This window comes from Coregonus lavaretus (genome assembly GCF_964263955.1).
Source record: "Coregonus lavaretus genome assembly, chromosome: 1".
NCBI lineage: Eukaryota > Metazoa > Chordata > Actinopteri > Salmoniformes > Salmonidae > Coregonus > Coregonus lavaretus.
Genome location: NC_139988.1, coordinates 78,247,197 through 78,263,605, shown reverse-complemented (window position 1 = coordinate 78,263,605; position 16,409 = coordinate 78,247,197). Strand labels below are relative to the sequence as shown.

At 43.4% G+C, this 16,409-nt stretch overlaps 1 protein-coding gene across 1 annotated transcript in view; it reads right to left on the bottom strand.

Annotated features, from left to right (window-relative positions):
• Window positions 1–16,409, bottom strand: part of LOC311134068 (uncharacterized protein) — a gene marked incomplete at its 5' end in the record, with an annotated part of 69,560 nt that overhangs the window by 14,343 nt on the left and 38,808 nt on the right. The window contains one exon of the mRNA XM_084167664.1: window positions 3,633–3,676. Coding sequence (XP_084023790.1) covers window positions 3,633–3,676 — 44 coding nt within the window. The remainder of the gene's footprint in view (window positions 1–3,632; window positions 3,677–16,409) is intronic.

Genomic DNA, 16,409 nt, shown 5'->3' with positions numbered 1-16,409 from the left:
TTGTGCTGGGGACAATAAAAGGCAACAAAAATGTGCAGTTTTGTCACACTACACAATGCCACAGATGTCTCAAGTTGTGTGCAATTGGCATGCTGACTGCAACAATGTCCACCAGAGCTGTTGCCAGATAATTTAATACCATATGCCGCCTCAAAGGTCGTTTTAGAGAATTTGGCAGTATGTCCATCCGGCCTCAAAACCGCAGACCACGTGTAACTACGCCAGCCCAGGACCTCCACATCCGTCTTTTTCACCTGCAGGATCATCTGAGACCAGCCGCCCGGACAGCTGATGAAACTGAGGAGTATTTCTGTCTGTAAAAAGCCCAGTCATGTGCAGTCCATAGATTAGGGCCTAATGAATTTATTTCAATTGACTGATTTCCTTATATGAACTGTAACTCAGTCAAATTGTTGAAATTGTTGCGTTTATATTTTTGTTCAGTATATAGCATATATAATAATGTACCAAAAAATATTACATTTTTTGTTGTTGTTGGACATAAGACTGTAAAATCACCATGAAATCTGCTCAATCTTATTTTAAATTAGGCAATCTGTTCCCAAGTATTCCCACGCATAGATAGAGAGGCATATGTGATCGTATCCCAATATAATCAAGGTTTGAAATTATTCTGTTTTTGTCAAATACTATACTCTATGTGTTTGGGGATTCTTGCAGGCAATTTGCAGTGTACAATATATATATATATATATATATATTGACTGTGGGTTCATCACGCCTGCTCTCCAGAGATGGGAGTGAGTTGTAGGGAGTGCCAATGATGCAACAGATTCGTCTCTGAATGCCTTCTAAGTCCTTAGAGAGACACTTTGTTTGTTAAACTAACGGTAACATACACTACTGTATATATAAATAAAGTATGTGGACACCCCTTCAAATTAGTGGATTCGGCTATTTCAGCCACACCCGTTGTTGACAGATGCCAGGATAACACTACCTGCCCCAATGCATAGTGCTAACTGTAAAGTTTGGTGGAGGAGGAATCATGGTCTGGGGCTGTTTTTCATGGTTCGGGCTAGGCCCCTTATTTCCAGTGAAGGGAAATCTTAACGCTACAGCATACAATGACATTCTAGACGATTCTGTGCTTCCATCTTTGTGGCAACAGTTTGGGGAAGGCCCTTTCCTGTTTCAGCATGACAATGCCCCTGTGCACAAAGCGAAGTCCATACAGAAATGGTTTGTCGAGATTGGTGTGGAAGAACTTGACTGGCCTGCACAGAGCCCTGACCTCAACCCCATCGAACACCTGTGAGATGAAATCGAACATTTATAAAAACAGAAATACCTTATTTACATAAGTATTCAGACCCTTTGCTATGATACTCAAAATTGAGCTCAGGTGCATCCTGTTTCCATTGATCATCCTTGAAATGTTTCTACAACTTGATTGGAGTCCACCTGTGGTAAATTCAATTGATTGGACATGATTTGGAAAGGCACACACCTGTCTACATAAGGTCCCACTGTTGACAGTGCATGTCAAAGCAAAAACCAAGCCATGAGGTCGAAGGAATTGTCAGTAGACCTCTGAGACAGGATTGTGTCGAGGCACAGATCTGGGGAAGGATACCAAAATATGTCTGTAGCATTGAAGGTCCCTAAGAACACAGTAGCCTCCATCATTCTTAAATGGAAGAAGTTTGGAACCACCCAGACTCTTCCTAGAGCTGGCCCCCTGGCCAAACTGAGCAATCGGGGGAGAAGGGCCTTGGTCAGGGAGGTGACCAAGAACCCGATTGTCAATCTGACAGAGATCTAGAGTTCCTCTGTGAAAATGGGAGAACCTTCTAGAAGGACAACCATCTCTGCAGCACTACACCAATCAGGCCTTTATGGCAGAGTGGCCAGACGGAAGCCACTCCTCAGTAAAAGGCACACGACAGCCCGCTTGGAGTTTGCCAAAAGGCACCTAAAGACTCTCAGACCATGAGAAACAAGATTCTCTGGTCTGATGAAACCAAGATTGAACTCTTTGGCCTGACTGCCAAGCGTCACGTCTGGAGGAAACCTGGCACCATCCCTACGGTGAAGCATGGTGGTGGCAGCATCATGCTGTGGGGATGTTTTTCAGCGGCAGGGACTGGGAGACTAGTCAGGATCGAGGGAAAGATGAACGGAGCAAAGTACAGAGAGATCCTTGATGAAAACCTGCTCCAGAGCGCTCAGGACCTCAGACTGGGTTCAACTTCCAACAAGACAACGACCCTAAGCACACAGCCAAGACAATGCAGGAGTGGCTTCAGGACAAGTCTCTGAATGTCTCTGAATAAGGCTGTAACTTAACAAAATGTGGATAAAATCAAGGAGTCTGAATAATTTCAGAATGCACTGTCATCCAAATAATCATTATCGTAACCAAAATCTATGAAAATCATCATGCAAACGAGGTCTGTAGCTTTACGTGCTATTTGCATGGTCCCCTTATACATAAATGAATAAATAAATCATTGAAATGGGACTGGTATATTGGTATTATTATAATAATGTTTTTCAGAGGACTGGTGGTGTCTATATTGTAATGCCAGTGAAATGGGTTCTTCTTATCCCTTTTTCTAACAGGTGATAGAAGCTAGCAGGAGAGGAGACAATGGAAGACAGGATGATTAGAGACAATAATGGAGGAGAGCAAGATTAGCAGAATAGAAGGAATAATAGAGCAGATGGGCCTCTCTCTCTCTCTCTCTCTCTCTCTCTCTCTCTCTCTCTCTCTCTCTCTCTCTCTCTCTCTCTCTCTCTCTCTCTCTCTCTCTCTCTCTCTCTCTCTCTCTCTCTCTCTCTCTCTCTCTCTCTCTCTCTCTCTCTCTCTCTCTCTCTCTCTCTCTCTCTCTCTCTCTCTCTCTCTCTCTCTCTCTCTCTCTCTCTCTCTCTCCCCTTTTCTATACAGTATCTGTATGGATGTGTCTAAAAATGACTAGTCTATCCTCAGCCTCTTGTCCCCAGCATCATGGCCATGTATTTTAATTGGGTGTCTGTTTCTGTGGAGATGTTGGAACTGGATTGCCTCTCTCTCTGTGGATCTGTTCCCAGACCTGTTCCTCTGACCACTTTTCAGTCAGCTGATCCGGGAGTGCTGCTATTTTTGGGAAGGTAGTGGGAGGCTGTGGTCACACCTTTGTACAGGATGCAATGAGGACCCTTTTAATGGAATGATAGGTGTGTCTGTGTGTGTGTGCATGAGTGTGTGTCGTCAGAAGTGTGTGTTTGTTCTTGCGCTGGAACACAGAGGCAAGAGCAGAATGGTCGCTATGTAGCTGTAGCCATGGTGCTGTAACTATGGCAACAAAGCTTGGCAAGCCAGAGACTTAATTGGCATATCTGAAGCACAGTGAGCTGAGATCCAGAATAGCAACCCTTGACATATAAATGTTTCCATCACAACCTGACAGCATGCACGTCATTAATAAGGATGCTATCGAATCTACCAATACTCTTCACTATCCAAATACTATGCGTGTGTGTGGACTGTAGGTGAACTGTGTGTGTGTGGACTCTGTTTGTGTGTGTGTGTGTGTCAGAACACACACCCATACACACACTTGGAAATACACTTAAATGCACAAATACTGTATATACTGTTGATAACAAGGCATTAAAGTGGAACTCACATTGTCCATTGAAGCTTCTCATTCTTGATTGAGTTGTACAGGGCCTGTGGAAGAAAAACCCATTAGATAATAATGACGAAATAGTACACAGATTCACCTGGGAGAAACTAATGGCTGAGTCCATCAATCAATAAATGATTCAGTCAGAAAGCCAGTTAACCAATCAATCATTTGCCTCCTCCTTCCTTTCAACAATCCTCTTTGGGGCAAACACGACAGTTGACCTAAGCTCATGCACCATTTCTAAGTTTTATTCTTCAAGAATCAATGGGTAGATATCATTAATGTATAAATCCAAAAATGTATGTAGCTACAGCTGATTTCCCCTTTAAAGGGAGTCTATGGAATAACACAGCAGGGAAAATGGGATTTGAAGAAAAAGGCTGCAGTTTCTGTGTGCACCCTCATTGATAAATACAACAGGCTTTTAGAGAGTCACCGCGTTTCGCTTTGCTCTCCTATAAATCTCCTGTGACAGCCAAGCGATTTAGACATTCCTATTCAAATCAAGCCACTTTAGTGACAATGGGATATGCCAGCGGAATATGATATACCGTTTAGCACTGAGGTTCTGTGAAAGGAGTTTAGAGGAAGAGGAGTGCAGAGCTATCAGCCCCTGATGGTAAATTCAGATCAAGGCCTAGAAGGGACGGGACTGATGGACAACTGTGATAGCTGACGTGATGGAGAGGACTCTAGCAGGAAGTACATCATCACCATTAATGTCCCTCCCAAATCCTCTGAAGTCTGGGAAAATGTACAATGGTGTGTTAATAGGGAGACAGGACAAATGGCTGTCCAGGGTAGTAGGTCTTATCTGCCATTGAAATCAGTTTCAATTCGATCAAGTCATTCGAGTTAGTGTTGGATTTCACTGACTATTCTAGACATAATATTGTGGTGTGGTTTCTCTGTCAAACCCATTGAAATTAACAATGTGTTTGATGCAGTGTATCCATTCAAACTCATTTCCAACGTTTCCTATTAAACTTGCACTAATTGAAATACTTGAGCCAGAGCTTCTGAATATTAATGAGCAGCTAGACCATTTGGATTTTAGGTTCTGGGCTCAAATTTCTCCTCGCTATGGAGACGTATAAAATCGAGACTCAAACTGTGTTACAAGCTTCATGAATATTAATATTCAGCGCAGATAAGGGCCGTCTTCGTGGAAAGCCGGCGTTGGCCCATTTCAAAGTATAATTTCGATGCAGTCTCTTTTGTAGCACAAAACTCTTCAACATCAATCTGGGGGTGAATTTGTGAACCCAAAAACAGATGGATTGATCTACTGTTGCTAGTAGCAACAGCAATTGTAGCCATAGTGGCTCATTGAGAAAATCTCATTACCTTGAGATTCATGGTCAGATTTGAGTCAATTATTGGTTTCTACACGTAGACGCTTAAATGTAATTACAATTCCTGTTAATATTTGACTCTGATTGGAAAACCATGCAAACTTAACCAAAGCACAACATTTAAAATGAGAGTAAGCTGTATATCTCAGACATAATTATTGGCACCCTTGTTAAATATGAGCAAAAAGAAACAGGAAATATTTGCCAAAATCCTGGTTGCCTCGGCCAGATGGATCTTCCATCAAGACAATAACCCCAAGCACACATCAACATCCACAAAGAAATGGTTATTGACCACAAAATCAACATTTTGCAATGGCCATCTCAGTCTCCGGACTTGAACCCCATTGAAAACCTGTGGTTTGAATTGAAGAGGGCGGTCCATAAGTGCAGACGAAGGATATGAAGGATCTGGAAAGATTCTGTATTGAGGAATGGTTTAAGATCCCTCCCAATGTGTTCTCCAATCTCATCAAACATTTTATAAAAAGGCTGAATGTCGTTATCCTCGCAATGGGAGGGTACTGGAATACTGAAAACACGGTTGCTAATAACCTTAACACCTATTTTTTTTAGATTAGTATACAATAATATATTGTTCCCATTTTTCTGAGCATACAATATAGCTCAGTATTTGTATTAATTTATTTTATACAGTCTTTTTCCCTCATCTATATCAAGGGTGCCAATAATTATGGACCCCACTGTATATCTCTGTATGTTTTAGAATACAGTACTGTACATCCAAACTAAATTAGCTAGCTAGATAGATTATCTCAAACCCAGGGTCCAGAATGCGCCCTCTTTCCTTAAAATGCTATATCGTCATTAGGGAAGTATACATAATTAATTACAGTAGTAGTACATTGGAAGGAGATCAAGCTGAGAGAGACAGATGTTAATATACACGTTACACTGGTCCTGACTGCCAAGGAGACAGTGGAGGGGGGTCTAATGTAATGGGGGAGTGGGGGTGAGGGGGGTGAGTTAATGGGGGAATAAGTGAGACGTATGGGGAGGCCCTGTCAGAACCAGAAGTGGGGGTGAGGAGGGGGAGAGAGAGGGTGAGGACAGGGTGTAGAGGCATAATCAGTGTCACTCGGAGCAGTTGGCCTCATTCAGATCAGGATGGATGTTCGTCACCTTCACCTACGCGCTCCGTCAGCGTCACACAGCACCAGGGCAGCGAATGAGAGTTAGCCTTGAGGGCTGGTGTTACCACCGGTTACTACACACAACATACGGTAGCCTAGGTTACGGAAGGGCCTATCAGCCTGGTGATCACCTAATCTGCAATCTACTCAACTAACAAATGATTCACAACTTCATTTGGTCCATAAACTTCATATATAAATGTATAAATCTGTGGATGTACAAGGTTGCATTGTCTTTGATTGACAGACAAGAATTTCCCTAAATTACAAACACCTACAGTACTAGGCATGGCATTTTACAGTATGTTGACATGACAGCGATAAACAATGTAATCAGAAATAAGAAAGTGCTTGAAACCCAACCCCACTTTAACACATGCAAACACAACCATAGTAAGTGTCGAATTAAGTGTCGAACAGTGAAACGCATCAGGTTGTGCTATGTTAGTTGGTGTCTTACCCGGGTGGCACATTGTACCTTCTTCCTCTTGCGGGCCTGCGGGTGGTTCTGTCCGTCTTGGGCCTTGCCCAGCAGGTCTGGGAACATAAGGGGCTTCAGGGAGCGCGAGCGGGGGGTACGGGGGTAGCGGAAAGGGTCAATCATCCGGAAGTCTCGGCCATAGCGGACCGAGCACAGGGAGCGTGAGCGCAGGCGCCCCGCCGAGTGCAGGCTGTTCATGCCGATCATGGCCCCCGAAGGTAATGGTACTCAGCAGGCGCCAAGGACTAGATAGGCCAATCACCTCAGTGTAGGCAGTCAATTAGTGTGGACACAGAGAAAGGTACACACTGCACACAGCCAAGCTATGGTTCCAGATACACCCAGATGTCGTCTTTCTGTTCAGAAACGTCCTGTCTTTCTTCACAAATGTCCTATTTCATTCAGATAGTTGTACAGTAGGGCATGGCCAAGAAATTGAGGAAAAAGGTGTCTGTCTGTAAGTCTGTGTTGGCAGCTCTTAAGTACAGTGAAGGGACTGAGGGCCAAGCAGTTGAGTGACAGTTCATCGAGGACCGGCTGTCACAGGAAACCGTGCGTAGCTGCTGTCACTCTCACAGCGTGCCAGAGAGAATCAAACTGTAGTACACACTCTCTAACACACACACACACTCATTAGGTAATCTGGAATCTGATCAAATAATGGATGATCGGACAGGTCATCTATAAAACATGATATGACGATTCCTTCACTGCCACTCAATGTCACACTGGCATGTTTTGGATTGAATGTATTCCCAAGCGACACCATCCACAGGTGGGCGTATCAGGCGATCAGTTAACACTGTTCTTGGATCAGATCCTCATTGAATTGATCCTCCAGGAGGTTTAATAATAGTCCTATCGGTCCTATTGGGAGAAGACAGTCGAATCTCTCAAACTGTTCCCTTAACATGTGTTGGCTAAGCGGGCCTTCTGTCCCCCTTCTGCCCAGCTTAAACAGTATGCCAGGCTTTGCCTCCAAAAATTGTAATTGGCCAACTTTTGACCAGTGGCGTAACTGTGGGTGACAGATACTTACACACACTCACACACACACACTCACGTTGACACACACACAGATGGTGCGCAACACTTGCAGAGGTGTGAAAGGACAGCCAGCATGAAACAGATGGGTGCCAAGGGCAGAACTGAGTAGGTAAAAAGGACAGGCTCACACATATAAGTCCTTGTGCTCATGTAAACACACACATACACGTACACACACACACAATGTAAAGAGTCCACAGAGGACAGGCCTCCTTCCACAAACAAAAAGTAATGAAGAAACAGGAGAAGAATTGAAGGAACGACTGACTGTCTAACTAGACCAACGTCCAGGTAAAAGAGAAGAGGGGAACAAGGTACCGTAAGACTGCCTGGTTCAGTCTACCCATTAAAGTAAAGGGGGCTACATTATATCCTGTTGCTCCCAGTGTAAGAGGTAAGATGGACACCCTGTCTGTCACCCAGAATGATGGAGGGATGACTACACCTCTATTTTAGGAGATCAGCGTCCGTCCATTTGTCCGGGTCCCCTGTCAGCATCTACTCCTTCTTTGATCCTTCACTTCTTTTATCACCTTCTTCTTCAACATGCCTTCTCTCACTCCTTCTTTTCACCGGTTCCAAATCTCTTCCCATTGTGCCCTCTGGAGAGGGGGTTTAGAGAAAAGCTTGTCCTCCTGCTGTTGTCTTTCCCTTCTTGTTTCTCTCTGTCTTTCCGTCGTCTATCTTTCCGCCTTCCTCTTTTTGGGTCTGCGTCGGAGAGCTGCTGGAATCGTACTGAGGAAAGAGAACTGACAGCGACTGTGTATGTGCTCTCTTCTCTTTATGCGCACCTCCCTCCATCCCTCCCTCCCTCCCCTCCCTCTCTCTGTCGGCAGCGAATCACAGTCTTCCAACTCCCTCCTCCAGTCACACACACACACACACACATACTCACTCGCGCAGCACACACATACTCCTCAATATTCTTTGAATGGTGATTAGCATTCAGTGCTTGTCTCCTCAGTGAGGTGGGAGAGAGAGCGGTCGGAATCAGCAGGAAAATGTGTTTATGCACGTGTGTGTGTGTTATTTTGTGCGTGTGTGTGATATCTTGTGTGTGCTTTTTTTCTCTCAAATCAAATGTCCTTTGTCACGTGCTTTGTAAACAACAGGTGTAGACTAACAGTGAAATGCTTACTTACGGGCCCTTCCCAACAATTCAGAGAGCAAGAAAAGGTTATCCCTCATTTCAAGCAGTAATGAACAAGCTCAAACCAGCCCATACGTGACCAACAAGCGTGTGTTTAACATTCAAGACAACCGCTATTGAACGATGAATAAAACATCCAAAAACAAAACGCAGTAACACCATTTATAAAAGCATATTTGCTTTGCTCCTGTTCTTTCAGTCAAGGCATTCACCTGCTGCATGAATGATTACGTTTGAGTTCTAAAGCTTCCCCAGGAACAACTCAGCTACAATCACACACCTGAAATCTAAAACACTTTCACCAATGCTAGAAAATATGATTTGTATATAAGGTATGATCAGAGAAGAAACATGGTAGAGGAGATAGAGGAGAAAAATGATGAGCACAACCTGGGATGAGAAGAGCAATGAAGGAGGAGGACTAGCCTCCAGAAAAACTTGTCAGATAGAATCATTGACTTAAAGGGGCAATCTGCAGTTGCTACATCAATTTTTGGACTTAGAAATTAATGATATGTACACATTGATTATTGTAGAATATCACTTAGAAATGCCTCATGAGCTTAGTTCAACTGTCATACCCCATCAGAACCTAAATATAAGCTTGTTTTACTGGAATGTTTGTAAACAAAGTGAATGTAAACAAACACTATATAGCCTCAAAACATGGTTAAAACTATAATGTTGATATCATGGATGGTCAGTCCTTGTATCCATAGCTGTGTCTATGAATTTGAGATTGGTTACAGTTCTTCAGCCTCATCCCTCAGCTTTTTACCAAAACAGGGGCGGGGCCAGCTTTGTTATTGTTTCAACTGCTGATTGCCACATTAAGAATCAATAAGTGGGACAAGGGAACATGATTAATCACACTATCTACAGCCACCTGGCTGACAAGAGATTTAATGAGGGTGTCACTCATTCAGCTTGTGATTCATCGATAGGACCGCAAGACTGAAACAACTCAAGTTTCTACATATAACCGAGAGACTAGACATTGGAGCTAGAGCTATTCTCTGTATGCTACTGAGCAGTGGTAAAAAAAATACTACAGACAAGATAGACTACAGGGATAGGGAAGTGGGAGGGGCAGAATGGACAAAGAGAACAGGGCAACAACTTAGATCCAACGAGATAATGCTTTGTTCAACACACATATTTTCTTATCTATTCATTTATGCACTACACCTGCCAGTTCCTTGTATGACCTTATCAAAGGTCCATCTCAAATGCAGGTTGACGTTTATTGTCATGAATCTTGTCCTGGAGGCAGAACTGAGCGATTTCCGCTAGACAGGCCAACTGCAAAGTCAAAATTGGCTACAATATAAAAATTCATGAAAATGTAAGGTTAGGGTTAGGGATAGGCATTAGGGTTAGCAGTGTGGTTAAGGTTAGAGTTAAGGTTATCAGATGTTATGACGCTGTGGCTGTGCCAGCTATTGACCACTCTGCAGAGCTGCCTCCAAAACAAGATTCATGACGAAAAACGCTAACCTGCCACATGCACATTCTCTCCCTCTCTCTCTCCCACTCTCTCCCTCTCTCGTATGTTCACTTGTGAGACAGCTTGGGGAGCGGGTGGGGTGCACTCTACACCCCACGTCTCTGCTGATTTAAGCAGCCAGCCAGCACCAGCCATGGCCTCTTTCCCTCAGCCCAGACTGGCAAGGCTGGTACCCAGCAGCATGGCATAAGATATGCTGGCCTGAGTGAATGTCTCCCAGAGCTTTTGGGGACAGACACACAGCCAAATGTAGAAGCAAAAGCACAGTCCACCCTAAAAATTCCACAGAGGTGAAAAGATGGTAAACTCTGCTAGTACAGTGCATTCGGAAAGTATTCAGACCCCTTGACTTTTTCCACATTTTGTTACGTTACAGCCTTATTCAAAAATTGATTAAATTGTTTTTTCCCCCCTCATCAATCTGCACACAATACCCCATAATGACAAGCAAAAACAGGTTTTTATAAAAAATGTGCACATGTATAAAAAAAATATATATTACATTTACATAAGTATTCAGACCCTTTACTCAGCATCATTTGTCAGCGATTACAGCCTCCAGTCTTCTTGGGTATGATGCTACAAGCTTGGCACACCTGTATTTGGGGAGTTTTTTCCATTCCTCTCTGCAGATCCTATCAAGCTCTGTCAGGTTGGATGGGGAGCGTTGCTGCACAGCTATTTTCAGGTCTCTCCAGACATGTTCAATCGGGTTCAAGTCCAGGCTCTGGCTGGGCCACTCAAGGACATTCAAAGACTTGTCCCTAAGCCACTGCTGCATTGTCTTGGCTGTGTGCTTAGGGTTGTTGTCCTGTTGGAAGGTGAACCTTCGCCCCAGTCTGAGGTCCTGAGCGCTCTGGAGCAGGTTTTCATCAAGGATCTCTCTGTACTTTGCTCCGTTCATCTTTGCCTTGATCCTGACTAGTATCCCAGTCATTGCCACTGAAAAACATCCCCACAGCATGATGCTGCCACCACCATGCTTCACCGTAGGGAGGGTGGCGGTTTCTTCCAGTCGTGACGCTTGGCATTCAGATCAAAGAGTTCAATCTTGGTTTCATCAGACCAGAGAATTTTGTTTCTCATGGTCTGAGAGTCTTTAGGTGCCTTTTGGCAAACTCCAAGCGGGCTATCATGTGCCTTTTACTGAGGAGTGGCTTCCGTCTGGCCACTCTACCATAAAGGCCAGATTGGTGGAGTGCTGCATAGATGGTTGTCCTTCCGGAAGGTTCTCCCATCTCCACAGAGGAACTCTGGAGCTCTGTCAGAGTGACCATCAGGTTCTTGGTCACCTCCCTGACCAAGGCCCTTCTCCCCCGATTGCTCAGTTTGGCCGGGCGGCCAGCTCTAGTAAGAGTCTTGGTGGTTCCAACCTTCTTCCATTTAAGAATGATGGAGGCCACTGTGTTCTTGGGGACCTTCAATGATACAGAAATTTTTTGGTACCCTTCCCCAGATCTGTGGCTCGACACAATCCTGTCTCGGAGCTCTACGGACAATTCCTTCTACCTCATGGCTTGGTTTTTGCTCTGACATGCACTGTCAACTGTGGGGCCTTATATAGACAGGTGTGTGCCTTTCCTAATCATGTCCAATCAATTGAATTTACCACAGGTGGACTCCAACCAAGCTGTAGAAACATCTCAAGGATGATCAATGGAAACAGGATGGACCTGAGCTCAATTTCGAGTCTCATAGCAATGGGTCTGAATACTTATGTAATTAAGGTATATCTGTTTTTTATTTTCTAAAAGCCTGTTTTCGCTTTGTCATTATGGGGTATTGTGTGTAGATTGCTGAGGAAATGTTTTATTTAATCCATTTTAATATAAGACTGTAACGTAACAAAATGTAGAAAAATTCAATGGGTCTGAATACTTTCCGAAGGCACAGTAGATAACCAATGGTATAAATTATTACTGCTTTAAGAGCTCCTTAACATATGTAACCCACATGTCTGATGTTTCATGTCCCCTTTTCTGCATTTCCTCTCTAAGTGTAACCTAATTCAGTGCATCGTTAGCTGCTTCTAGAACCCCTGAGCTACAGCAACTGTAGACTAGAGAATGAGAGAGCAAGCTTACAGTAGATACCTGGCCCTGCTGGCCCTTGACCTCTGCACAGCGACTCACTGGCTTGGGCTAACAGCCAACAAATTAAAAAGAGGGGTTTTAAGGGGTTTGGGCTCAAAGTGAAAATCTCAACTATGTGCTACACAAGGGCCCCAAATCCTAATCCTTTCCTATAATTGGTGATGGGAAAGTTCTGGCTGTCTAGTTATGTGATTGAACACTGAATCCTTGAGGGTGGTTGACTATGACTAGTGTGCAGACATCTCTCTGTGTGACATATTTCTGCTGAACGATAGCATGTGGGACTCTGGGACAGGACAGTGGCCCCTAGTGCACATCTGGATAGTTTACAGTGTCCATGGTGCCAATTGGGTACACACAGACACAGACTTATAGATGTATAAATAGCTTGATAGAGTGTGTGAGCTCCCGAAAGCACACGTGCACATGTTACAGTAATATGATCTCCTAGAAGCAGCTAATGATGCACTGAACTAGGTTACACTTTGAGAGGAAACGCAGAAAAGGGGACATGAAACATCAGACATGTGGGTTACATATATTAAGGAACTCTTAAAGCAGTAATCCTTTATACCATTGGTTATCTACTAGCAGAGTTGACCATCTATTCCCCTTTGTGGAATTTTAAGGGTGGATATGTACTTATTACAAGCATTATAATCATATAATTCTTCCAATGTATTAATCTACTGATGAAACCTAACAAAACTATCACTCCAAAACCTACAACAGCATTGTTGAACAAAGTAATTGAAAAAGAATGCCCTCTAACCCCCTATAATAATTAGCTTAATAATTATTATATTATTAAGAAGGAATAGCCTGGAACCAAGAAAATATGCTAAACTCCTGCTATGTAGGCCTAATATTGTGTTGAGAAGGCTGAGAGATAAGTGTGACGCCACAGCCAGCTATCTGCACAGTACAGGAGATAGCTCCATTCTGTCCCTCTATTGTAGTGTTAATGGGAAACATATCACTGGGTTTAATCTGAAAAAGCTGCAGCGGCGAGAGAGAGAGAGAGAGAAAGAGAGGGAGGAAGAGAGGAGAGAGAAAGAGAAGGAGGAAGAGAGTTAAAGAGTTAAAGAGAGAGGAAGAAGTACATAGGGAAAGAATGAGAGACAGTGAAACGGGTACCGTGGGGGTGCTCAGCCTACTCATTATTTTACAGACCGCCTGGTTCCTGATTTCAGCTGTAGCTGGAGGGTTCAGTTTAGTACCCCTCTGTCTACCCTGTCCCTCCCAGCCATCCCTAAACATATGGCACAGGTTGAAATCCCCCAAAATATCACCTCACACTTGTCTATAATTTGTAAGTCGCTCTGGATAAGAGCGTTTGCTAAATGACGTAAATGTAAATGTATAATCTGTATAACTGAATATGTTCCCTTTGTGTTTTTCCAGTATTTTGGATGCAAAGGGTATTCTCAATGCTCTATTGTACATTCAAATACTGTACTACATATGGCACTTGATAAAATAAGGGGGGGTGCAGAAAAATAATAAGGAAAGGGGGGGAAAGGAAGTTGAGGATTGGAAGTGTTGGAGAGAGAGAGAGAGAGAGAGAGAGAGAGAGAGAGAGAGAGAGTGTGTGTTGTTAGAGATCGAGATTGAAGAGAAGAGCAGCACACAGGTTTGCCTCCTCCGGGGGCACTGCTATTTCATACCGCTGAAAATAAAACACTTTGAACCTCAAGAAAAAGGGAGGGAGGGAGGAGAGGAGAGGGAGGAGGTGAAAGAGAGCAGACAAAGAGTGAGAGGGTGGCATGGTGGGGGTGCTGTGGTGCTACACTGAAAACAGAAACCGAGAGAGAGAGAGAGAGAGAGAGAGAGAGAGAGAGAGAGAGAGAGAGAGAGAGAGAGAGAGAGAGAGAGAGAGAGAGAGAGAGAGAGAGAGAGACCATAATAGAGAAATGTACAATTTGGAGGAATGGAGTGAGACTGTGTGGGTGTGGGTGTGTGTTAGTCTGTGTGTGTATGTGTACATGTTTTCCTACCTTATCAGGACCACAATGTCCTGACAAGTCACCAGAATGTCCTGACAGGGTAGGAAAACAAGAAATAAGTCAGGACTTTTTTAATGTCCTGAATTTGTTAAAATGCTATTTTAGGCTTCAAGTGGAACTGACAGCGTTGTACCTACTTTGTAGATATGAAACAAACAATCATAAGATCAGTCAAAAATATCAAACTCCCAGTTTATGCTACAAAACCAACTTTATAAGAGGTTTTAAAAATAGGTTATATTTTACTCAAAATTCCATGATGTACACTTTGGCATTGTTGGCAGAATAGATGGATGCAGTTCAATGCATGATTAATATAATTCAACAATACAATGTCTTGATAGTCCAAAAAATATTTTCTGTCAGGTTGTAAATAAAAGCAGTCCAGATACATTGTTTGCTGCCTCCAGCAATTCGGGATGCACTGTTTCAGTTTCAATGACTCAATATTTTGAACAAAAACGACTGTAATTAAGGCTGGGAATGTTAACACAATCAAACTAGCAAGGGCAATGATCACACGCCAGTCATATCGTGGGTAATAGGCTAGTGCACATGTGTCACGTGTCAAACACAAGGCGTTACACATTTCTATCTGGCCACGTAATGATTTGGGTTGTCAATTCATTTTGACCTGCTACCATACCGGCCGCAAAGGTGCGATTTGGGTGATGTTGATCGTGGAGAAAATGTCAGAAACTGAGGTTTTGTTTGAAACTGCTAGTCAAGTGAAGCTAATAGTACAGAAAGTGAGAATGAGTGGGTTACCATGGCGAAGAAAAAGGGAAACAAGAGAAGTAAAGCTGTGGTGGAAAATAGGAAACCACTAGACTCGTTTTTAGTCGGAGTGAGGGTTTTGGATCAATGCTACTTGGGAAATCCGTTTAACGTCTCGAGAAAAATCTGTAATGTGTTGGAGGAAAGTGTGGAGTCGGTGAGAGTCACAAGAAGTGGTCTTATTTCGATTTGTGGTGTGTCTGCGGAGCAGAATAAGTGTGTTTTAAGACTCAAAAAGATATTGGAGTGGAATGTTTCCTGTATTAATTTTTGTAGCAGGGCGCCTACCAAGGGGGTTATTTCTGGGGTGGCGCAAGATATAAAGGCAGAGGATATTACTGAAGACATCGATGGAGTGGTTGGTGCAGGTCGACTGACCTGTATGGTGGATGGAGAAAATAAATTCACTTCATCCATGCTACTGTTCTTTAAAGAAGAGTTTCTCCCTTCTCATATAAAGTTAGGATTCATGAGATACCCTGTAGGAGCTTTTGTGCACAAGCCTCTTCAGTGTCATAAATGTAAAAGATTTGGTCATGTGTCAAGTGTGTGCAGAAGGGAAGAGTATCGTGTCAAGTGTGTGCAGAAGGGAAGAGTATCGTATGCCAGATGAAGTGAAATGCTGCAACTGTGGAGGTGAACATGCGCCTGAATTACTGGAGTGCCCTGTTAGGGTGAAGGAGAATGAGGTGGCAAGGGTAAGGAGTGTCCAGCGTGTCTCCTATCTGGAGGCGGTGATTAGATTGGAAGGAACGAGTGGCGGGGAAGAAACAATGGTAGTAGAGCCACCACGACCAGTGAAGGGTTCTCATCAACCGAGGGATAGTGAAATGCTACATGTTAAAAAGGTGGACTTTGTATTATTTATTGTAATGGTCATAAACTGTACAGTACAAGCGGAGAAGAAGTCTAAGAAAATTGGAATCATTGTGAATGCTGCTGAACGTTTTTTGTGTCTTTGTGATTTCACAGCTGAGGCCGTGCAAGAAATCCTGTCAGTGAATGTACCGCCATCACAGACCCCTGAGCCTGCGTAGGGATGTATTTTGGAGTGGACTGTGATTGAAGAAGTGGGATGGGTTTTCTTAGTTGACGTGTTTTATTTTGTATGATGTCGTTTTCCCCCTTTCCCATAATGTTTTTTTTGTTTCTTATTCAATACACAGTCCAGCTGGTGGCATTAATGCACCATTAACATTGGATA